This window comes from Chenopodium quinoa, unplaced genomic scaffold (assembly GCF_001683475.1).
Source record: "Chenopodium quinoa cultivar QQ74 unplaced genomic scaffold, ASM168347v1, whole genome shotgun sequence".
NCBI classification, from domain to species: Eukaryota; Viridiplantae; Streptophyta; class Magnoliopsida; order Caryophyllales; family Amaranthaceae; genus Chenopodium; species Chenopodium quinoa.
The window spans coordinates 2,611,965-2,632,241 of NW_018744633.1; the positions used below are offsets into that span (position 1 = coordinate 2,611,965).

Below are 20,277 nucleotides of genomic sequence, written 5' to 3' on the forward strand. Positions count from 1 at the left end.
GCAGCATTTTTCAAGTTTTAAGTTAAAACAACCATTGCTCAGTGATGATACGATAAACGTAAATCTGAGAGCAATTTTGAAAAACAAAAATAAGTTCCTGCTGAGTCCCTTCTGCTTATTGTTCCTTGCTTCTGATAAGTTGTTGATCTGTTATTGCGTAAGCTGGTTCCTGCTTGTTGCTGCTATTTCCTCTGCTCTTGGGTGTTGTGCTGCTGCTTCAAGATTCTGCTGCCTTTTGTTTTTAGGATATAGTAGTATACTAGTATTCTAGTATGTTAGCTTTCCTTTTACCGTCTGTTAGGGGTGTAAAATTTTTTATCATGTAAAGGAAGGGAAAGTTTCCCATTTTCTTCTACCATAAATTTCAAATCTAGACATCTAGTTATTCTCATGCAGTTTTATAAACATTTTAGTCCTCCCCCTTTACAAAATACTTGTATAAGAAAGTTTTATAAAGTGATAATGTGAATGATTGTACATTTGTACGCCTTATTGACTAGTACAGTAATATTCTAATGCTTATGCCACTTTTGTAACGCAATCTCATACATGTCCAATCTTATGTTGCCTTTGAGTGTTATTGGATGATCATGAATATCTTTATGAAGGAACAATGAAGATAATTTGGGTGGACTAGCATTATTACTGGAATGAAAATGGTACAAATGATATATCTTGTAATTAAAATAAATAAGTAATCTAAAACGATATTAATAATGTCGTTGGACTAGATCTAGGTGATATAAACCTTTGTATAAACCTAAGCCGTTTGATTAGATCTACATTTATTAACATTAATTGTATTTACTATTTAGCCATTTAGGTTGTAAACAATTCAATTTGAATTAAGCAGTTTGTAATCGGATCAGTTTAAACAGGTTGCGATTCGAAAACAGTTCGATTTTAACGGTTTAACGGGTTATGGCAGTTCAGTTTAGACGGTTAGCGGATTATAACGGTTCGGTTTATATAGTTTTTCCAGCGGTTTAAACGGTTTCGGTTCATAAACGGGTCGGTTTAAACGGTTAGCGGGTTACAAATGGTTCGGTTTAAACGGTTTTTTTTTACGGTTTAAACGGTTTCGGTTTATAAACGGTTCGGGTCATTAACGGGTTTATAAACCATTCGGTTCGATTTTGTTTCGGTTCGGATTTGAGAAGTTTGGTTTGTTATCGGTTTACGGTCCGTAACGGGTTGACATTGAGCGATTCGATTCGGTTTCGGTTTGATATTGAACGGTTCAGTTCGGTTTTCGGTTTAAATTTATCGGTTTATAAACGGATCGGTCCGTGATGGTTCGGTTCGGTAACGGCCGGTTTCACGGTTCGGTTTGAAAAGTCCCACCCCTACTAATAACGTAATCAAATATTTGAAACTCTTTTGAATTGAATCACGTTCTATCAGATTTGTATCGGGATCGTCAAATGGAGGGTGAAAATGGATTAGTGTTTTATGTTGTATTAGTGTTGACAACACTAATCCAGTATCCTATTTTTACAAGTATTCTAGTCGTGAGTATTTATGTGCTATGGGTAAAAATGGAAATCTCTTAAAAAAAATGCGAACGTTCCCTTATAAAATGGGAGCGACGTTTAACAATTTTTTTGGTTTTTTTTTTTTTTTTTTACAAAATTACGGAGTAAGACTCAGGTGGAATACTAGATCTTCAAAAAAAATCTCAATTTCTCAACTCAGCATAAGTCATCAAATGTTTTTTTTTATACCACTGTAGTTTTAAGCCAAGTGCAAGTTACTGTACATAGCCTGTAAGCTTTTTAACTCGGTTTTTTTTTCTGCTTCTATTTATCAGCGATGATGTGACATTTGCTCTAGGGAAGTCTTACGAGTTACAGGGAACACAAATGTATCATTTGAGGTGTTATAGTGAAGTATAAAATTTGCTCCCTTGCCTTTGTAGATTTGCTTAAATAAAGGATTGTTATCAAAATATAGTAAAACGCTCATTTGTTTATTTCAAATCCCTTCATGATAACATCCCCATAAATTTCTAAGCTATTGGTGCGGATGAACATTTTCAGCGCAATATTATTATAATTAGTACGAGTAGTATTGGTAATATGAAATTTATATGGTACACTAGGGTGCTCTATGCTCATTAGTCATTATACATTCGGTGTGAAAACAGAGAGGTAGCTTTTAAAAAAAAAATAAAAAATCAGACAATTCACTTCAATTCATTTCATAGCTTTCAAAATTAAATATCTCCATGTTTGCAATTTACTAATTTTAATTAATTTTAGAGAGAAATTTAGTGTTTTTTAGACAGAAAGTTTCTAGAGAGTGAATTTGAGGAGCAAGAGAAATTTATAAAGCAATACTAACGGATCTTTTCTTACGTGTATGAGTTTTTTTTTATTTTTTATAATATGAATGAAGTATACCAGCATTTCATAGGACAAAGAAATTATAAATAAAAAAAAGAAGTGTAATGTGTTTTAAAAAAAAAAAAATTAAGTACAACTACTCGAGATTAGCTCAATTGAACACAGTAGAAAAACAGACATAATGTGTCAAGTCGAGCTACCCTAAGCAACTAAGCACTCCCTAGTCCCTAAGGCCCTTAGTAGTAGAATACTCCATAATTATCTATATAAGAAGTAAGAACCCATGCCACAATTTAAAAGACGCGCGCTAACTCTCTCTTATTTTTATTCAAAAACGAATAACTAACTCGGTATAATAACTAACTCTAAACAATTCAACTTCTCTCTCTAAAGTTCACTCAACTTCTCTCTAAAATCCACTCAACTTCTCTCCCTAAAATCAGCAACTCAAATACACTCAACCTCTATTTCTAAATTCAGCTGAACAATGGGGGAGAAAATACCAGCTAAATTCATTGCAATGGAGGACAAGACGGCAATTTCTCAAGAAAAAGAAGAGAATGTGGCAATTTCTCAAGAAAAAGAAGAGAATCAGAAGAAATCCTCTCAAGAAATTGCTGAAACGGAGGAGATGAAGATGATAGCTGACGAAAAAGAGGATGATCAGAAAACAGAAAAAACAGAGGAGAAGACAATTTCTCCCGGAGATGCTGCTAATATTCCAGAGAAGAGAAAGATGATCGCCAAAAGAAAAGCTCCAATGGAGGAAAGGAGACCTGATAGAGAAAGTAAGTTTTCTAAGTTGTTTTGATGATTAATATTATTAAGTTAGTAATTGAGTAAAATAACCTTTTCTTGATTATGATTTAATTAAACAACATAGGGTTCGTATGAAAGTGTATGATCAAAGATTATTATTGGTTAATAGAAAAAATCACAGTGTATTTTTGATGCAAACATGAATAAATTTGTTTTTGATATAATGCGCCAAATGAATTTATTTCCTATAATGTGTAATAAATTACATGTGCTACATTACATGTTATATGGACTTGAAAAAAAGTGTCAAATAGAATTCTAGTGTTCCGGCTTTTTTCATATTACGTACTCCGTATTAAGCAATAGAGATATGAAAAAGATCAGTATAATTACACGTTTAATATAATATTGCAGATCGGCTGCGTTACTTCAACTGGGAGCAGAGAGGAATTTTTTCATGTCATGAGCAGCAGTTACAACTTCTGTGCTGGTGTTATGCAATAACGGATTATTTGCAAGCACGATTTTTTCAGAAGTGTGGGGTATGAGGATTAAACTCTCTAAACAAGAACTCATAGACAATTTTGGTTGTGCAAAAGATTTTGGGAAATCTTATCCTTACCCAATTCTGCCTGCTTTCCTATGGATCCAACGAAATGGAATTGGTTTGGAAGAAAATTATAAGCGTTTTTCGGGTACTAAAGGAACTCCGTCAGCAAAAACCTATCCCAGAGTGATAATCAGTCCGGTGCAATCAGAATCCTATGAGGAAAATATAGTTGTCTCAAAATTATCCCAGCAACCTCTTCTTGCATTCATCGAAATTAATTCCGAGGAAGTCTATCAGTGCAACAGAAACAGAAAGCCCTATGCTGTAACGGGAGAGACAAATGCAATTGGTCATGCCGTGCTGTTAACCGGATGGAGTGAATTACCATCGAAGTGTTATTTGGTACGAGACCCTGACAAATTGATCAGGAAGATAAAAAGAGCAAACTTCGACAAAAACGAACATTCTGCAATTTCTGAATTTTTTTACATAAATGATATTTCTATGGTGTATGATTACGGTTAGCAGATGACACACCTTTGTAAATGACATTTTTCCTGTCTATATCATAGTTATCCCCAACTAGTAACAAGAATTCTAGTAAAGAATTGGTCATATCGATGTACCTAGGTATCCAGTTTATTGCTCTCCTTCCCATTTGCATACTGAATTATTGATTCTGCCTATTGATTTACTTGAATATCATATTTTTTTTATTACATCAAGATGAAATATATACTACTTGTAATACACTAATGAGTTTTTATGATGTAGTTATGTAAATGAATCATACTAAGTACAAAACAATCTTTACAGCATTATTAAACACATTCAATTTATTGACAGACATTGACCTTTACATAAACTATTGACAGAGTCACGAATGTATTTGTCCCTTTGATCTGTATATATGAACAAATTCAGCTTAAACAAGAAAGCTACAATCAATTTATATTATTAAAATGAAAATTATCAAAAATACTGAACAATCATCGCGGTATGGTCAATGTTCAGCCAAGTTATACATGGAGACTGGAAAGCCCTGTCAAAGGAGGTTAGAAAACCTGAAAATTGCTTTCATTTAATCAGAATTTACAAGGCAGCTGCTTTTAACAATAGCCAGCAACGTACAATGTATATACATTTCTCACCCTCAACCCTCACACATCTTACAGTTAAAAAAGATAAGGAAAAAAAAAAAAAAGGGAAGCTACAATCAAATTTTAGGGACTAGAGAAAGAATCAAAGAAAACAATCGAACCTCTGCATCTGGACTGTTAATATTAGTCCAAGATTCACAGCTTCATAAAGATCAGCACAAAATCGTGTGGAACAACATAATGCATAAGCTGTAGGAGCGAAACTTGTAAAATAAATCTCCAAGGCTACAAATTTCATTTATCGGTGATGAATGAGCCTAGGTCACTTTCAACACCAACACTCGACTTATCAGATGTACGAACATTGTAACGCTCGTATACTCTTTCTCGGTTTGCTGCCCACCACTGTTCTGCTTGCTTTTCACTAAACCTTTTCCGGCTGCAATAAACAGGGCAAAACAATTATATAAACTTTGACAGTCCAAATGCCCCTGTATGGCTGTATCTGACGAGCAAAGAAAAGTGGCCTACAGACTACTTAAGAGTATGAAATTAACAAATCTACAACTTAAAACACAATCTAAAATAGGACTACAGAAGAAAGAACTCACCTAAAACGAACTCTCTTTAGATCCTTGATACCTCCAGGTAAGGAGACAAATGTAATATATACACCCGGCTCATCCTGCTCAACCCATTCATTCTCTGGACGAGGCTCACCTTCTCGAGTTCTATTACCATTTCTTGTCGCCTCTGTACTAGCTACTCTACTTTGAACAGAACTACGGCTACTAGGGGTGCCTGACCCATTTGAAAACACAAGACCATTGAAACCATATGAGTCAAGGCTAGGTATCTGGTCATTACATTGGTTGATTGAGGGATTTGAGATGTCAGCAAAAGTAGGAGTGGAGGACAACGATGGAAATACAGGAGACTTGCTATTTCGCGTAGCTCCAACAGGTAGCCTTTCAGCCATCTCTTTGAGCTGTATGAAGAAAGATATATATTACTCATCAACGCAAAATCACATCAATGATCAGTAGACAGTTGCAACAAAATAACTATCATTAATTCCGGTGAATCAAAATCAAACTCATAACAGGTGCACCAAATTATAAGAGAAGACTTTATACTTTGTAATGAATTCAAAATAACGTGATAAGTTACAAGAGTCGAGAAAAGTATAGAAATATAGAGAAAGTGAAGAAAATCTAAAAGATACCTGGGCAGTTAGTGATTTGATCACTTCCTTGGCCGCTTTGCATTTTGCAGTCTCTTCACCTGCTATTGATATCGCTTCCTTTAATTGCTTGTTTGCTCTTTCCAATTCAACCTCTTGAACCTGAGCTTTGCGAGTGAGACTTTCAACCTACAAGAAAAGAACAGGATAATTATGACCATGTTGGCAACAGCATACTTCAAAAGTAATTAGACTAAAAATAACGGTTCACTCACAATTGAATCTAGAAATACCAAGTGACCATAAATTTGAACTCACAGATAATCATCCTCGTTTCCATAACAAACTTAATTAACAGATCTCCGCTATGAAATGTAATGGTTACAAATACACAGTAAACTTTCAAAAAGGTGTCTTATCATTCTAGCAAAGCCACTAATGTTTATGATACTTTATAGAAATGCTAAATTGTTCAATGTAAAGGGATAAATCAATAGTCACAGATGTAACATTACAAGTAGAAAATAAGTTCCATACCTGTGCTCTTAATCGGATAACCTCCTGGCTAAGGCTATCATTGGTCCCCTTGGCATCATCAACAGTCACTTTTGGGGACATAAGTCCTGAGAGGGTTGGGGTAGGTGTTGTTGAACGAGGTGGACTTGGCCGTCTAGAGATTGGTGAAGTTGCTCGAGAAACTATTCTGGATCCAGGAACTGAAGCGGAGAAAAATTTCTTTGATGACCCAAACATAGGATTGAAAGATTTGGATATATTAGCTCCCCATTGTGACCCTCCATTTGGTATAGGTGATACACGACTGCTATCATATTCAAACTTCTTGTTTTTCTTAGATCGACCTTCTGAGGAGTCCATTGAAGAGTATCTTGCAAGCTGACCACGGGATCCAGAATCAAGCTTTTCCTCTCTCTCATTAAGCTCAGTCCCTTGATTCACGATTCCTCTTCTACTAGCAGAGGAACGGGTTGAAGCCCCAGTTTCAACTGCTTTCCTAAGTTTAGTAAGGCAATTATCACAGACTCGATAAGGTTTGTTTGGATTAGGTGCCATGGAAGCCTTGAAAGACTTCTTACTACTACATGAATGACAAAATAAAAGCCCGCAATTGTAACAGTTATGTCGTTTTCTTTTGAAATTAAATGGCAAGCGACAGCCAGAACACATTGACTGATCAACACCTGAAACCCACTTATGTAGACATACAGCGGCAGTGAAGTTTGTACCACAAGCAATACTTCTCACTTGTTTATCTTTTAGAGCTTCTACTAATGTAGGGCCATTTCGATCTTCTGTATCCCCATGACCTAATCGTCCATTGGCACCCTTCCCCCAAGTGTAAACTTCAGTTCTTGAGGTCAAGGCAGCAACATGATAAGCACCACAAGCTATCTCCTCCACAAAACACTTTGAAAGCTTTCCTTCCACACGTGTCGGGAGCTTCCCATCACTATGAGGATTACCTAGTTGGCCATAAACAGGGCTGCCCATCGTATATACATGACCAGACGTTGTAAGTGCAACTGTTATGCTATATCCACAGGTAACCTGACAGAAATTAGGCTCTACAAGATCAGCAACACATGTGGGCACAAGTTTTGCCTCCTTATCACCATGCCCAAGTCGGCCTTTATCTCCATCACCCCAAGTAAATAGCTTACCTGAAGAGCAGTTGCTAGACCCTGAGCTGCCCACCATAACTTCTACAACTGCAGCAGTATGCCAAACACCACAAGCAGCTCGAACTGTGCGAAGACCCTTTAGGGACTCCACTTCTCTGGGTATGGAAACACTTTTACGGTCTCCATGGCCCAAAACACCAAAAGTGCCATCTCCAAAAGTAAATAATTGCCCAGCAGAAGTCACAACAGCTGTGTGCCAGGGTCCACAGGAGATGTATGAGACATGTATGCCCTCTAGCGGACCATTCACTCTTTTCGGGACCCAGTGGCTTACATCATTCCCATGCCCAAGAAGGCCAAAATTGAAAGCACCATCACCCCAGGTGTACAATTCACCAGAAAGGGTGACAGCACAAGTATGATGCTCCCCACATGCTACAAGCTCAATGTTGGTGGTGCTGAGGGCATCAATGAGCTTTGGATGTGATACATCAGCATCCACCCCATGCCCCAGTCTGCCACCTGTTTCCTCACCCCAAGAAAAAATCTCCCCTTGCTTGGTAACTAGAGCTGCATGCCATACGCCACAAGCTATGTTCTGGACATCCAACACTACAGCCGACTCTAATGCCTTAGGCAACAAAGAATCCATCTTGTTACCAAAACAACTACCTGTTCTACGCACTCCTCCACCCAACACACCATCTCCTGTACCTTCTCCCCAGATAAAAACATCACCCAGGGCATCCCCCTCATCAAGACCAGAACCTTGACTTGATGAGCTAACAGCACTTGATAGACTGACCCTAAAAGTATCTGCACCCATTCCTTTCATTTGACTATATACACTATCTGAACCTGAAGAAATGGAATGGACAGACATAGCAGCAGAATCTGAAGGGAAAAAACCCTTAGGGGGCGCAGTAAGCATCACATCTGAGACTGCTTTGTCCAAAGCATTTTTAGGGGGGCTGTCGTATGGACTATGAAGACGGAGGTGTTCACTGCTATCCTGATTTCATTTAAATAAAACTCAATCAAGCATGGAAGATAAAATTTCAACAAGGAAATGATACTTTTTTATTACTTCTGTTCCTTTTTTATTATGTAGTACCTTCTGCAAGCTATCTCCACTAGCAAAGGGAGAGTGTAAAGGAGAGCTTCTTCGTGTATAGGTCCTAGGACTATTTGCTTCAGATGGAATGCTATCACTCCTTGATTCTGTTCTCCACTTCCGTTGCTGAGTCCTTGAAATTAAAGCTTTGAGGCCACTAAACCATACTTCAGCTTCATCCTTATCCTTGCAAATCTGATGATATAAAGTAACTTTGAAAATTGCTTGAAGAGAAATAAAGAAACAAAAGGGCCGGAAGGAGAATTCCATATAATAAGGTAGAGTATAGAAAATTCATACCAAATCCAATGATCTATCATTATATATGAGAGAAAATGACTGGTATTCCTTCTCCGGCCGAGGATATCTTTGAAAAATTGGCTGTATGGAGAAGTAATTGATTAGTACAGATCCACTAAACGAATTCAGTCAAAATCGTTTAACACCATTAGGATAATTCCAAATTACCATCAAACAGCAGCTTACAATCCCTCATTCCTTCCCCTACCACCACCCCCAACTAAACTTTATTAAAAACACAAACAATATACCAAGTGAATCACACAAAACACACAGGATATATCGTTATTCAAAAAAACAAAAAATTTACACATTCAAAAATAACTAGATTTTTGGTTTTACCTTTCCTTTTAAGTAACAGAAAATATCATGTTACTCAGTAAGATCTTAAACAAATTGTGTAAGTGACTTACTGTGCGCTGGCCAGAAATAATTCTGGAAACATGGCTCAGCTTCAGGTGCTTCTCCTCTTTCCCCGAGAACCATATCAAAACAGATTCATCCTGTAATCAATATTTCAGTCATAAAGATACTAATGAAAGCATTCAGGGTACTATTACCCAGTCAAATATCTGAAGCAGGAAAGAACAACATAAACAAACAAGTTCATAAAAAAAGTGAAACTTACATTGGATAGCCGGAATGGACAGAACTTTGGTTTTCCTCTTCTTCCATACTTCAGCAGATATGCACCTTTTTTAAGGGCAGTAATCGCCTGAAATGAATCCAGCGAATAGCCTATAAATGATCAAAATGATCGTTGAAATGCTCAAAGGATATTATTATACTAACACAGTGACACCTTGTGTTTGACTCCTTGCAAAAAGTCTTTTCCGGGTGAGAGGACAAACTATACATGTTAACCATCTATTCTCATAACTATGATATCCAGGTGGCCTCTGTTTTGTTATAGAGGGGCAGCAGACAAGAACTACATGCAGAGTTACTGACAGGAGTAATCAAACACTAAGACAGAACCGCATCTAGGGAACTATGGTATGAGACTAAGTCCAACATATTTGAAATTGAAGATCAGCAATTTGAAAGATATGATTCCAAACTGGTGTCTCAAAATTGTCGGCAATGTAACTGTATCTAACTCTCTTTCCGCAATGTAGCCTTTCTAATGACTCCTAAACTTCCCTCTTTTTCTAATATATATTAGCAGTTCTCAATTTTATAAAGCTAATATTAGGCATTATTACAACGGTGGATCTTGCATTTGCGCTCAGTGTACTCTTAAAGACCATTACTATCAGAAACAAAACCATGAAGTAGCATAATTCCTAAGTATAAATCAAAGTGAAGTTGAGTTTAAATCGCAAACCCTTCATATAGGCCGACTGAACAAGATACCAAATGCATGGTTATATCGTCTATGAACATCAATGTTACTCGTATTCTTCATCACCAGAGCAATGTTGTCTAATTAAACCATGGTGATAACGAAACTACATACAGATTACAGACCAGACTCCTAATTGGATGATACACATAACAAATTAGCCTAATTTGAATTGGTCTCAAACAATTCCCATCAGTTAACAAATTCAGCTAATTTGTCCTCGGATTTACTACTAACTAACTCCTAGTTCCTCTTCGCAAAAAGAATGTCATCTAATTTCACACTTGAACACAAATGAACATTCAAAAATCTCTAATTAGCCTAAACACCTAACAAATTAAACCGAATTCGGCTTCAACTATTTCCATACATCTCAACTCCAATCAATCATATTATTCATGAATGATAAAATTATTCATACATTCAATTACATCAAATGCTCATAATAAGTTCAAATCATTTCAATTTCGCCTAAAAATAGCAATTACAACTCTACAATCAAAATTACAACATAATTAAGCATAAAAATTCGAAAAAAAAATAGTAAGAAATTAAGAATTTACCTGCTCAATATCTCTTTCAACAGGACCATTGCGAGTAAGATCTGTAGTCATTTTATCCATCTCCTCAAAAATTGAAGCTCAAACCAGAAATTTCCCCCAAAAATCAAACACATAAAATCCAAAGAAATTCAACTCAAACTCAACTTCAACTTCAACTCATCCATTCTCAAAGAAATGAAACCCTTCCATACATCAAATTCTCAATTAAAATCTTCAATTTCAACAACTTCCTCAAATCAAATTTCACTTCATCATCAAGTATTCCAGAAACCTCGGATTTCCGGCATTATTAACAGCTTAATTTCAGCTGAATTACACTAATAACTAACAAAAATCACACTCAAATACGAACAAATTCGAAATCACAAAATGCGAGAAACTAGTGGATTTTTTTTTTTTTTTTTGGTGAGGGTGTAAAGAAAGTCAAAGGTGGATTGACTAGCGCCGGAAAAAAGAGGAGAGAGAAAGAGGAAAATGGTCAGAAATGAATCAGCGAAAAGGTAGGAGAGAGAATCTGGGAGAGTAAATGATCTGAAAATTAGTTGCAGAGTTCAGAAGAAAGAGAGAGAAAGTGATAGAAAGAGAGAGAGAGAGAGATGAGTTTTGTTAGGAGAGAGAAACTTGAATCATTTACTAATTACTCTTCTTAATATTTAGAATTTGGTATGATAATTATTATTATAAATGAAAACAATAATTATAAAGTGATAAAGAAAAAGGGAAAAGGGGGAAAAAAATTAAAGTCGAAAATTGCTTCATCTATATCTATTTATCTAAATGCACGTAATTATAAACCTGAATGTAATTTATCTTGTTACCGGATATACTCAGAAGAGTGTGTTTAGGCACATTTGGAGAATTTAAACGAGTAAATTAAAACAATTAATGAATGAATAATAAGTTGAGAATTACCAATTTAAATTTTAAAACACTTTAAAAAGTTACTTTATATATCAATCATCTACTCGTTTTATGAAATTTGCATCATCTATATATAAAATTATTGAATAATTTATATCAAAATCACTTGCACTAAATTGAAAGATAACTTAAAATCAATCTAACAATATAAGTTTTATTTGCTCGACCAAGTTAGGTATAACACTATCACTTATAATTAATTTATGAAGTTAGGTTAGAAAAATTATGGCATCCAACATTTGCTAACTACAATCTATGTCATGTGCTATAGTTTTTCATGACATTATTGAGAAAGTAAATATTCAATATCATGAATGTAATCTCAAGGCTCCTTAGTCCCTATCAACAAGAATAATGTCCATGTGCAAAGAATAGATGGACTTTAAGGTCTTCCAAAATGCCCTTGTTAAGGTCCACTTTGATGCCACACAAACTTTAGACAGTAAATTTTATCAAGAAATATGGGGACAAGTCTCAAAATTTCGACAAACTTTTTGTTACATCAAACTGATCAAAATGGTCCTACCCTTTATGTTGCACGAATTATGTCATAATTGAATTGGGTAGTTTGGGTGTATAGCATCTGAACTTTAATTTTATAATTGCGTAAGGAAAACACTAAAATCAGATTTCGCCCCATCCGTTATGAGTGTCCACTGTATAAGTTTAAAGAGGTTTCATCTCAAAACTATATTGTAATGAGGGGAGTAGCCCCTCAGCCTTACAGAGTATACATGACTTTATTTTTTCTTCAATGTAGGATGCATATCCCAGTACTTCTCTTCACTTTTATACTCTTTCAATGTGTGACAACGCTTCCGCTCACACGTGAGTTTGTTCATGGGCTCAACAAAAAGGCACTATCTAAGATATTAAAGAACAGATTTAATTTTATTTGACAAACAAGTGTACACATTCTTTAAAGAGGAAGCTAAAGCACCTATACAAGGAGGAATTGAAAAGAAAGCATTAGAGTTTGCGTACACAACCCACCACATTATTTTCAATTTGAGAGTGAATCTTTGTTATTAGAAAACAACACAAAAACTAATACAATTCTCTTTCAAGTATACAGCTAACGTTAACAATAACCGGCTTTAAATACAATAAGCAATATTCAATCCCAAAAGGATGTATTGTATGTGCAAAAAAGTGGTCCAATCTAGACCAACCCTACTCTAACTAAAATTGACTATACTAGTTAGATTTGTAGTAATAAAAAGTGAAGAAACCTTTTTTTTGATTAAAAACCCCATAGGTTTGCATAATGGTACTATCCAATAATTTTATGAAATAGTTGGACCCAACTTTTTCATGCATCCAATCTACATTTAGAAACTTAGCAAACGTGGGGTGGCAACTTGTTAAGTAGCAAGATCCTACTAGCAAAATCCCCACATAATATAGTACTGTATATTGGGTCAAGTCTAGAATGAAGAAAATAGTGTCCTAAAGATGATAATCATTTAGTTGGATAGTACTGTTGGTTTGTTTGCTTTACAGTACAAGAATGTTAGATTTTCTCTTCATACATATGGTTCCTAGCTCAGTCTTGAAGTACTTCTACTAAGTACAATCATGAGCCGCGGTTTCACTGCAAATAAACTTTGTAAGCTCAGCGCAACGTGTGGATGCCGGTAGCTTAGTTGATCAAATATTATGGGTGTTTAATACAGATAATATGCAGACATGCGTGATGCAAACACAGATACATTCATACTCCACCATACACATACTTTTGAGATAAAGTGCAAGCAAGTCCTCGAAAAAAGATGGGTAGAGATATTTAATTAATTATCTTAGTCTTTTTATGTATTGTGTTAAATTACACTTAATCTAGTTTGTTATATGGGTAAGATGAGGTACATATTATGTACTATAGCTCATCAAAAAGATAATGTGGGTGAATGTTTCGCGGTATGTAAGGTGGTAGTGTACAACTTATGGTGGTATGACTGGTATCAGACTATAAGTTAGATGAACAAATTAAAAGCACCCATGAGATACACTGGAAAACAGATAGATTGATCAACAGTAACAAAAGAAACCTAAGCCGTGACATAGGCAAAACAGCACGTGCAACGTTACTTGCAGGTGCATAACAAAATTAGTTTCTAAACAAGAACAAATCAGATGATTTACACAATATATGACAGGGCCAGGATTGATTGAGTGATCAATCTCAACGACAAAAGTTGATCAAGCAATCTTGCCAAAACGGACATCGCTAAAGGAGCAGAAGGGGGAGGAAGAGAGTGACATGGTTTGGACTTTGATGGGGGGCATAGAGCAATGCTGTTCCATCTAACCAGCTGTACAACCCACCAATGTACTTTCTGAGGGTGCAAACACTTTCATCAAACCCTAACTGGAGCTCACTTGCATTTAATTTCTTTTCGGCCATGCCTGATCTGAAGTTTTACCATGTTTGACAATACATATTCTCAGTCCATAGAGGAGCTAGTTTCTGCAGTCTCATCTTCACTGAAACTCGATGGCATTTCTATTGGTCTGCAAGGAACAAAATTCCAGTTTTGGTAAACAAAGGAAGAAAAGAAAAACATTATATCTATGTTAGTTGCTTCCATACTGTCTGCGAGTTTATCAGGTCAACTAAGTAGTAAGTAACCCTTAGCAAATCTTACATGAACAGCAAATTTGCTAACATAGAAAGCAGGCAAGCAGCAGTGTGATGAGTGAAAAGTTCAGTTATGAATAGGGTCTAGTAGATACCATATCAGCTCTTTACAAATGACATAGAGACAATAATAAAACAATCATTACATACCCCCTCTGTTCAAACATATTAAGAACAAGACATGATTCGATGTTGTCCCCACACCCTCCACGACTCCATTACTTGTTCTAAGCAAGTTCATTTTAAAAAATCCAATCATAAATCATAAATTTCGTGTAGACCTTACGTATATATTATCATACATCTCAAGGTACAAAATTTTAACTTGATATTGGTACTATAACAAAACATAAAATCAAAAAAACGAAGGCAATGTTCAGACAAATACACAATTGTTTTAACTCACTCTCTAATCTGTCTTGACCACTGCGGTGGCTCTTGAGATGATGGTCTCATAGCAACATAACCTTCCTGCAGCAACTCTTCTCTCCCTCTTTTGACAGCCTTAAAATGCATACAAAAAACATCACAACCATATGCAAGAAAATACTTTGTAAGAAATTAACATAGAATTTTGTTGAAGGCAAAATCTCACCCTAAGCTCATTTGGACTCATTTTTGATCTGATTGAATCATGATGATTGACTATCGGTCTTCTCTCCGCATAAAATTCTTCATCCTGCCATCCCTTAAATTATTCTAAAATTCAATATAAAGCTCATCCCACCCACCGATTTAAAAGGCTAAAAAATAATAACATGAAAAGATGCGAATCTAAACACACCTTCATTATCCTGCTAGGTGGTACTCTGTCTTCTTTATCTATGGGGTCCTTATTCCTAATTGGTGCAGCAGACCTGGAATCTAATCGTTCCCTTGAACGGACAGCCACAGAATTCCCGTTGTCATAATCATTCCACCAGGGTTCCTCTGGTTCACTGGTAAATTTTCCGCCATAGGAATCAGATCCCATACCCGATGGTCCATGCTTACGCAGGATACTGTTGTTCATACTGCCATCATAATCTGAGCTTTCTCTAGCAGAATAGGAAGCCACACAAGATGATTTATGTGCTGGAAACACACGTCCTTGATTAGGATAAGTTGACTTCTGTTTAGGTTGGCGGTAAGAGAAACTGTCTGGGTCTGTCTTATGCAAGGATCTGTAATCAGCAGGAGCAACAAACTTGTCCTGATTTCGTATCTGCAACAATAGACAAGTCAGTTTGCAGATAGTATAAGAGCAAAGAAGTAACTATATTTCAATACACACAAAAACTTCCCAGTAAGGCAGTACCCGCCCACAGGCATACATGAAGCAAAAAAGAGGTTAAGCATTCATAATACATATATGATGGGACATTAAATATCACTAGTATTAATTTCTAAGCATTTGTTGCGAATACCACACTACCACATCATGGATATTCAGTTAAATGAGATATTCAATATCATAGAAATTATTTTCTAGGGGCAGAATAATAATTAATTAAAGGGGGGGGGGGGGGGCTAGAATGTAATTAAAGTACATCCTTGAGTACCAACAAAGGGAGTATAGAGGGGGCGGCGGGGGCAGGAAGGGAACAAAAGCACTGAGCTTTTCTTCCTTCCCCTCGATAGATGCTTTGAATTTCAACTTAACTAGAATGTAAATAACAGCAAAAACTTTGCATGAGAGATGTGGAAGAACATAACAATTATATACTCTTTAGCATTTCTTTTTATCTGACTTAACTAAAATATAGTAGAGCAGGTTGCTTGGTGATCAATCAACATCTTCTTTCCTGATTTTACCATATCACAAATACCCAGTTCATTACAGGTGATTGTTTATTTGTTTTCTTGTGTCCATTAACAGCCTTTCCTAGTATAATTCTTAAAACTGTTGCTACACCAGATCCTCTAAGCAGAATGAAGTAAAAACCTGAACCTAAACATGATTATAAAAATAAAAAAAACAAAAAAAAAAAATCGAAAATCCACTTACTGTGCTAAGGCTGGGTCGCTTGTGAATGGCACCAATGTCGAAAGAGCTAGAACCAACAGGTACTGAAACTCCATAAGCGTCTGTAGAACAAAACAAAAGAGCCAAGAACTTAAGAGTTGGTGATGAAATGCAATGTGATCATTCATCGGGATACATGTAATGATGAAAAATTACATAAGACCAGAAACAAATCTTAGACAAGTTAAACAAAGCAAAATACCACACTCAAGAAAACTTGTCCGGAAAAAGTGTCCCATGGTACAGCAACTACAATGAACATAAGGGTTTGGACCCTCGACAGAAAAATCCCATCAAAGCACTACATATTAAAGCGGAATAACTTTTTCTTATTCAACATACCATGAATTACTCATTCAATCATCAAGGATAAAATCACCTCCAGTGGAAGTTAAAGTCGGGACTCCACTCTCTTAAGTTTTAAGTAAAAAACAAGATCAAAATTCCAAATTCTTTTGCATTGATACATTTAAGTTCACAAAAGACATGATAAAAGACCATATGATGAGGAGAACAAACTTACCAGAATTAGCATTCTTGCTTGGTGATTCAAATGCACCTGGAGGAAGTGGATCAAATTCAATCCCAAGGGGAGGACCATCCTCTTGATATTGCCTTCCTAGTTGTCTCTTGACTGCAGTTACAGCAGCATTTTCCGTCTGACCCTTGATTTTCAAGTATCCTGAGGGTCCCACACGCCTCTTGTTTTGAGCTATAAATCCATTTGGTGCCCGATATTCTGTTGCTTCGACCTCCAAAGAACTCCTTTTATGGGGGTAAAAGCTACCCTGCAGAGCTGAATTACTTTCTGAAGATGTATCATCCATCTCAATTCCATCATCAAGCACCCTTTGTTCATAGTTTATCTCGGCGGCGGGAAAATCACTGTTACCAAACCTCCGACTCTCGACCTCCCTCAAATCAGCAAGCCTATAATCACCTTGTTTGGTACTACTGCATGAATCCTGTTTTAGCCCACTACCACGATCTTGTATAACACCACTTGAAAGTTCCTGTCTGCCAGGTGGGTTTAGCTCACCATTTATGATTCTCTTATCCTTCAATCTGCGGTGGCAAAACCATCCAGAAATCTGCTTCTCGGTCAGACCTATATTCTCTGCAAGCTCTGCCTTCATGGACTCAGTTGGGTACTTATGTTCTGGATAAAGATCAAAAAAGGCAAAAAAAAAAGACATCAATCATTTACACCACAATGATAGAGTGTTTTAATTTTGGGAAGGTCAAAAGACAAAAAGATATTAAACCATTATAAAAATCCTCCAAAGCTTGTAGTTGGTATGGTGTCTTGAACCGCCTTCTCTTGTTCTTCTCCGGAAGTGCTTTATTTTCTTCACATTGTACTTCGCTAGAATCTGAAACATTGAACATAATTATTAACAAGCTAGACAATAATCCTTTTTCACGAGATGGAAACCATGGGAAAGTGTGTTTTCAGTATAGACCAAGAGCACTCCAATTCGGATCTAAATAGTGCTTAATACATCTTTAACCAAAATGACACCAAACTAAAAGCATTAAGACAAATAAGCAAAATTTCAAGGAGAGTAATTTATGATGAATTTGATGGCATAACCAGGTTTCAGTTTTACATTGACACGAAGTATTAAAGATGATACTGCTCATTAAGATAATCATAACTTGCAAAAGTATTGAATCTCTAGTCTATACTATACATCCAAAAGACAACAACCAAGACATCGCAGTAGTATGACTAAAGCTTAATTGGAAAATCAGTAACAAGGTGTAACAATATCATCCAAACTCCAACAATTAAACTGACTTTCAATGAGGTCCCAATTTCACATTTCAATTACAATCAAATTTTAGGTTTTCCTCTACTAAACAATAAATCCTCAATATAATTACGCATTTAAGGAGCAAATCTAACAAGCTCGTTAGGTATATAAGTAAAAAGAACAAATAAAACACAATGCAGGTTCACTCCAATGTGTAGATCGAAATCGGAACAAACACGACGATAATCACCCATAAGCTTTCACATAATTTGCCCTTCCGTTAAAGGTATCACTCCTTGAACAACAAGCAATTTATTACACACAAAATGGGTTTTTTTTTCATCCAAAAAGGTGATACCAATTGAAATAGATTTCCAATTGACAAACAAAATAATCAGTAAACATGCCATCAACATACACATAATAACAAGATTAATTAAGCATTCTAAACAACAAAAATTAGCAGTTCATATACAAAAAAACAGCATAATAATAAGCAATAAAAACTGGCTTCCCTAAACATAAAAAACCCCCCAATTCCCAACAAAATTCAACAAAAATACATCAAGATTACATGAAAAACATGCAAACCCAGATCAAAAACAATAATTTTACACAAATTAAACTCATAAAATTGTATGAAAATTCATTAAAACTTCCTCCAAATTGACTAAACAGAATAAAATGCTGTAATAAAAATTAAAAAAAAAAAAAATCCAAATTTTAACGATCTAGGGTGGATACATAAAATTCCCATTACCTCCCATGTTGTGTATACAACTCCAAAATCCAATCAAACTTTTAGGGTCAATAAAAATTTCCAATCTTCTTTTTGTTCAAAAGTTATTTGTGGTTTTAATGGGGTCTTCGAATCTGGAATCCTAAATCAAGAGAAAAATAGAGGAGAGAGAAAGAGAGAAGAGGGGTCTTTGAGAACAAGGCAGATATAAAATAGCATCTTCTGAGTTTCCCATCAATTTATGGAATTAGTAGTATTTTTTCTTTTCCAGAATTTTGATTTCTGTTCTCGGATTTTGTTGTTTTAATCCAAATTAAGGTGCGACCCTTCACTATTCGTGTTTGTGTTAATTCTTTTTTTTTTCTTTTTTTTCAATAGTCGTTATACACAAGGAAAATTTGATTTTTGCTATCACTGAGTTACACCATTTTGACTTTTGTTACTCATTTAGGAACCGTTTGGTTAGGGTTAATCATCACAGGAAATGAGAATCAACTACCCTCAATTCATTTTGTTGTTGTTTGTTAAGCACTTTCTTTCACTCCCTTTACCCTCTTCATTCTCCCAAATCCCTCTAACTTCATTCCCCACCCCCTAGACTTTTCCATTCCCATTCCCTAGCCACTAATATCCACCATACCACCACCATCCCACCTACCCAAATCACCGGAAACCCGCACCACGGCCAGCCACCCCACCCCTCGTTGCACCTCCCTTCCTCTCGCCGTCAAACCACGCACTCTCGAGACCCTATCCCCATCCCTGTACAAACCTAAAAAAAGCTTTCTTTCTCACTGTAAAACGGTCGTTTGGCCCTCCACCACCATCGAAACCCTAGGCGCTAGGTTTCGAGGGTGGAGGAGGGTCGGGCGACGGGTTTTACGAGTTTTCGAGGCTATTTTATAGGGTTTTCTAGGCTAGGGATGTTTTTGCTTGAGGGGAGAGATGTGGGGGGCCGGGGAGGGGCGGAGGAGGGCCGACGAAGGGCGGCGAATGGTTGGGAAGGTGCGGCCGACGGTTTGACAAGGAGGGGAAGGGGTTTTTAGGGTTTTTCGCGGGTGGGTCAATGTTTTCAGGGGAGGGGGAGTGCTTTCCGGGGAGAGAGGATGGGCGGCGAAGGGTGGGAAATGGGCGGCGAGGGCCGGCGAGTGAGGCTGGGTGGTGGTTTGGTGGTGGGGTGGCTGGAAAAGGTTTCATAGTGAAGAAAATAGGTGGTTTCATAGTTGTGGTGTGGTGGTTTGATTGGTGGTTTGTTTCCTTGTGTTTTTGTAAAACAAACAACATTGTACTTGGAATGGTTTTGCTTTCCATTCTCCTT

At 36.4% G+C, this 20,277-nt stretch overlaps 2 protein-coding genes across 3 annotated transcripts; both read right to left on the minus strand.

Annotated features, from left to right (window-relative positions):
- Positions 1–4,687: 4,687 nt before the first annotated feature.
- LOC110700960 lies at positions 4,688–11,696 on the minus strand. The gene is made up of 9 exons (XM_021878519.1): positions 10,900–11,696; positions 9,620–9,706; positions 9,405–9,494; positions 8,992–9,072; positions 8,692–8,886; positions 6,475–8,589; positions 5,980–6,126; positions 5,366–5,742; positions 4,688–5,193 (listed from the first exon to the last, which is right to left on the minus strand). Exons 1-9 carry the CDS (start codon positions 10,957–10,959, stop codon positions 5,049–5,051), a joined length of 3,297 nt encoding a protein of 1,098 aa, XP_021734211.1. The 5' UTR covers positions 10,960–11,696; the 3' UTR covers positions 4,688–5,048.
- A 2,097-nt stretch (positions 11,697–13,793) lies between these two features.
- LOC110700961 (homeobox-DDT domain protein RLT1-like) lies at positions 13,794–20,271 on the minus strand. Of its 2 annotated transcripts, none has more exons than XM_021878521.1 (8): positions 18,981–20,271; positions 17,729–17,836; positions 16,987–17,622; positions 16,446–16,525; positions 15,243–15,662; positions 15,054–15,137; positions 14,865–14,962; positions 13,794–14,331 (listed from the first exon to the last, which is right to left on the minus strand). In XM_021878521.1, exons 1-8 carry the CDS (start codon positions 18,985–18,987, stop codon positions 14,265–14,267), a joined length of 1,500 nt encoding a protein of 499 aa, XP_021734213.1. In that variant the 5' UTR covers positions 18,988–20,271; the 3' UTR covers positions 13,794–14,264. The 2 variants fall into 2 exon arrangements, with proteins under 2 accessions (XP_021734213.1, XP_021734212.1); XM_021878520.1 differs by having other exon boundaries at positions 15,054–15,146.
- Between the last annotated feature and the right edge of the window lie 6 nt (positions 20,272–20,277).

Bases quoted from the DNA above. Each gene is read 5' to 3' on its own strand.
- LOC110700960 (XM_021878519.1), bottom strand. From the start codon at position 10,959: ATGGATAAAATGACTACAGATCTTACTCGCAATGGTCCTGTTGAAAGA. The intron at 9,073-9,404 runs GTAAGTCACTTA...TTCTCCATACAG, and splicing joins TTATTTCTGGCCAGCGCACA to CCAATTTTTCAAAGATATCC. The intron at 5,743-5,979 runs GTATCTTTTAGA...TTCTTCATACAG, and splicing joins TCAAATCACTAACTGCCCAG to CTCAAAGAGATGGCTGAAAG.
- LOC110700961 (XM_021878520.1), bottom strand. The intron at 15,663-16,445 runs GTAAGTGGATTT...CTATTGTTGCAG, and splicing joins AGCGACCCAGCCTTAGCACA to ATACGAAATCAGGACAAGTT. The intron at 15,147-15,242 runs GTGTGTTTAGAT...GAATAATTTAAG, and splicing joins CACCTAGCAGGATAATGAAG to GGATGGCAGGATGAAGAATT.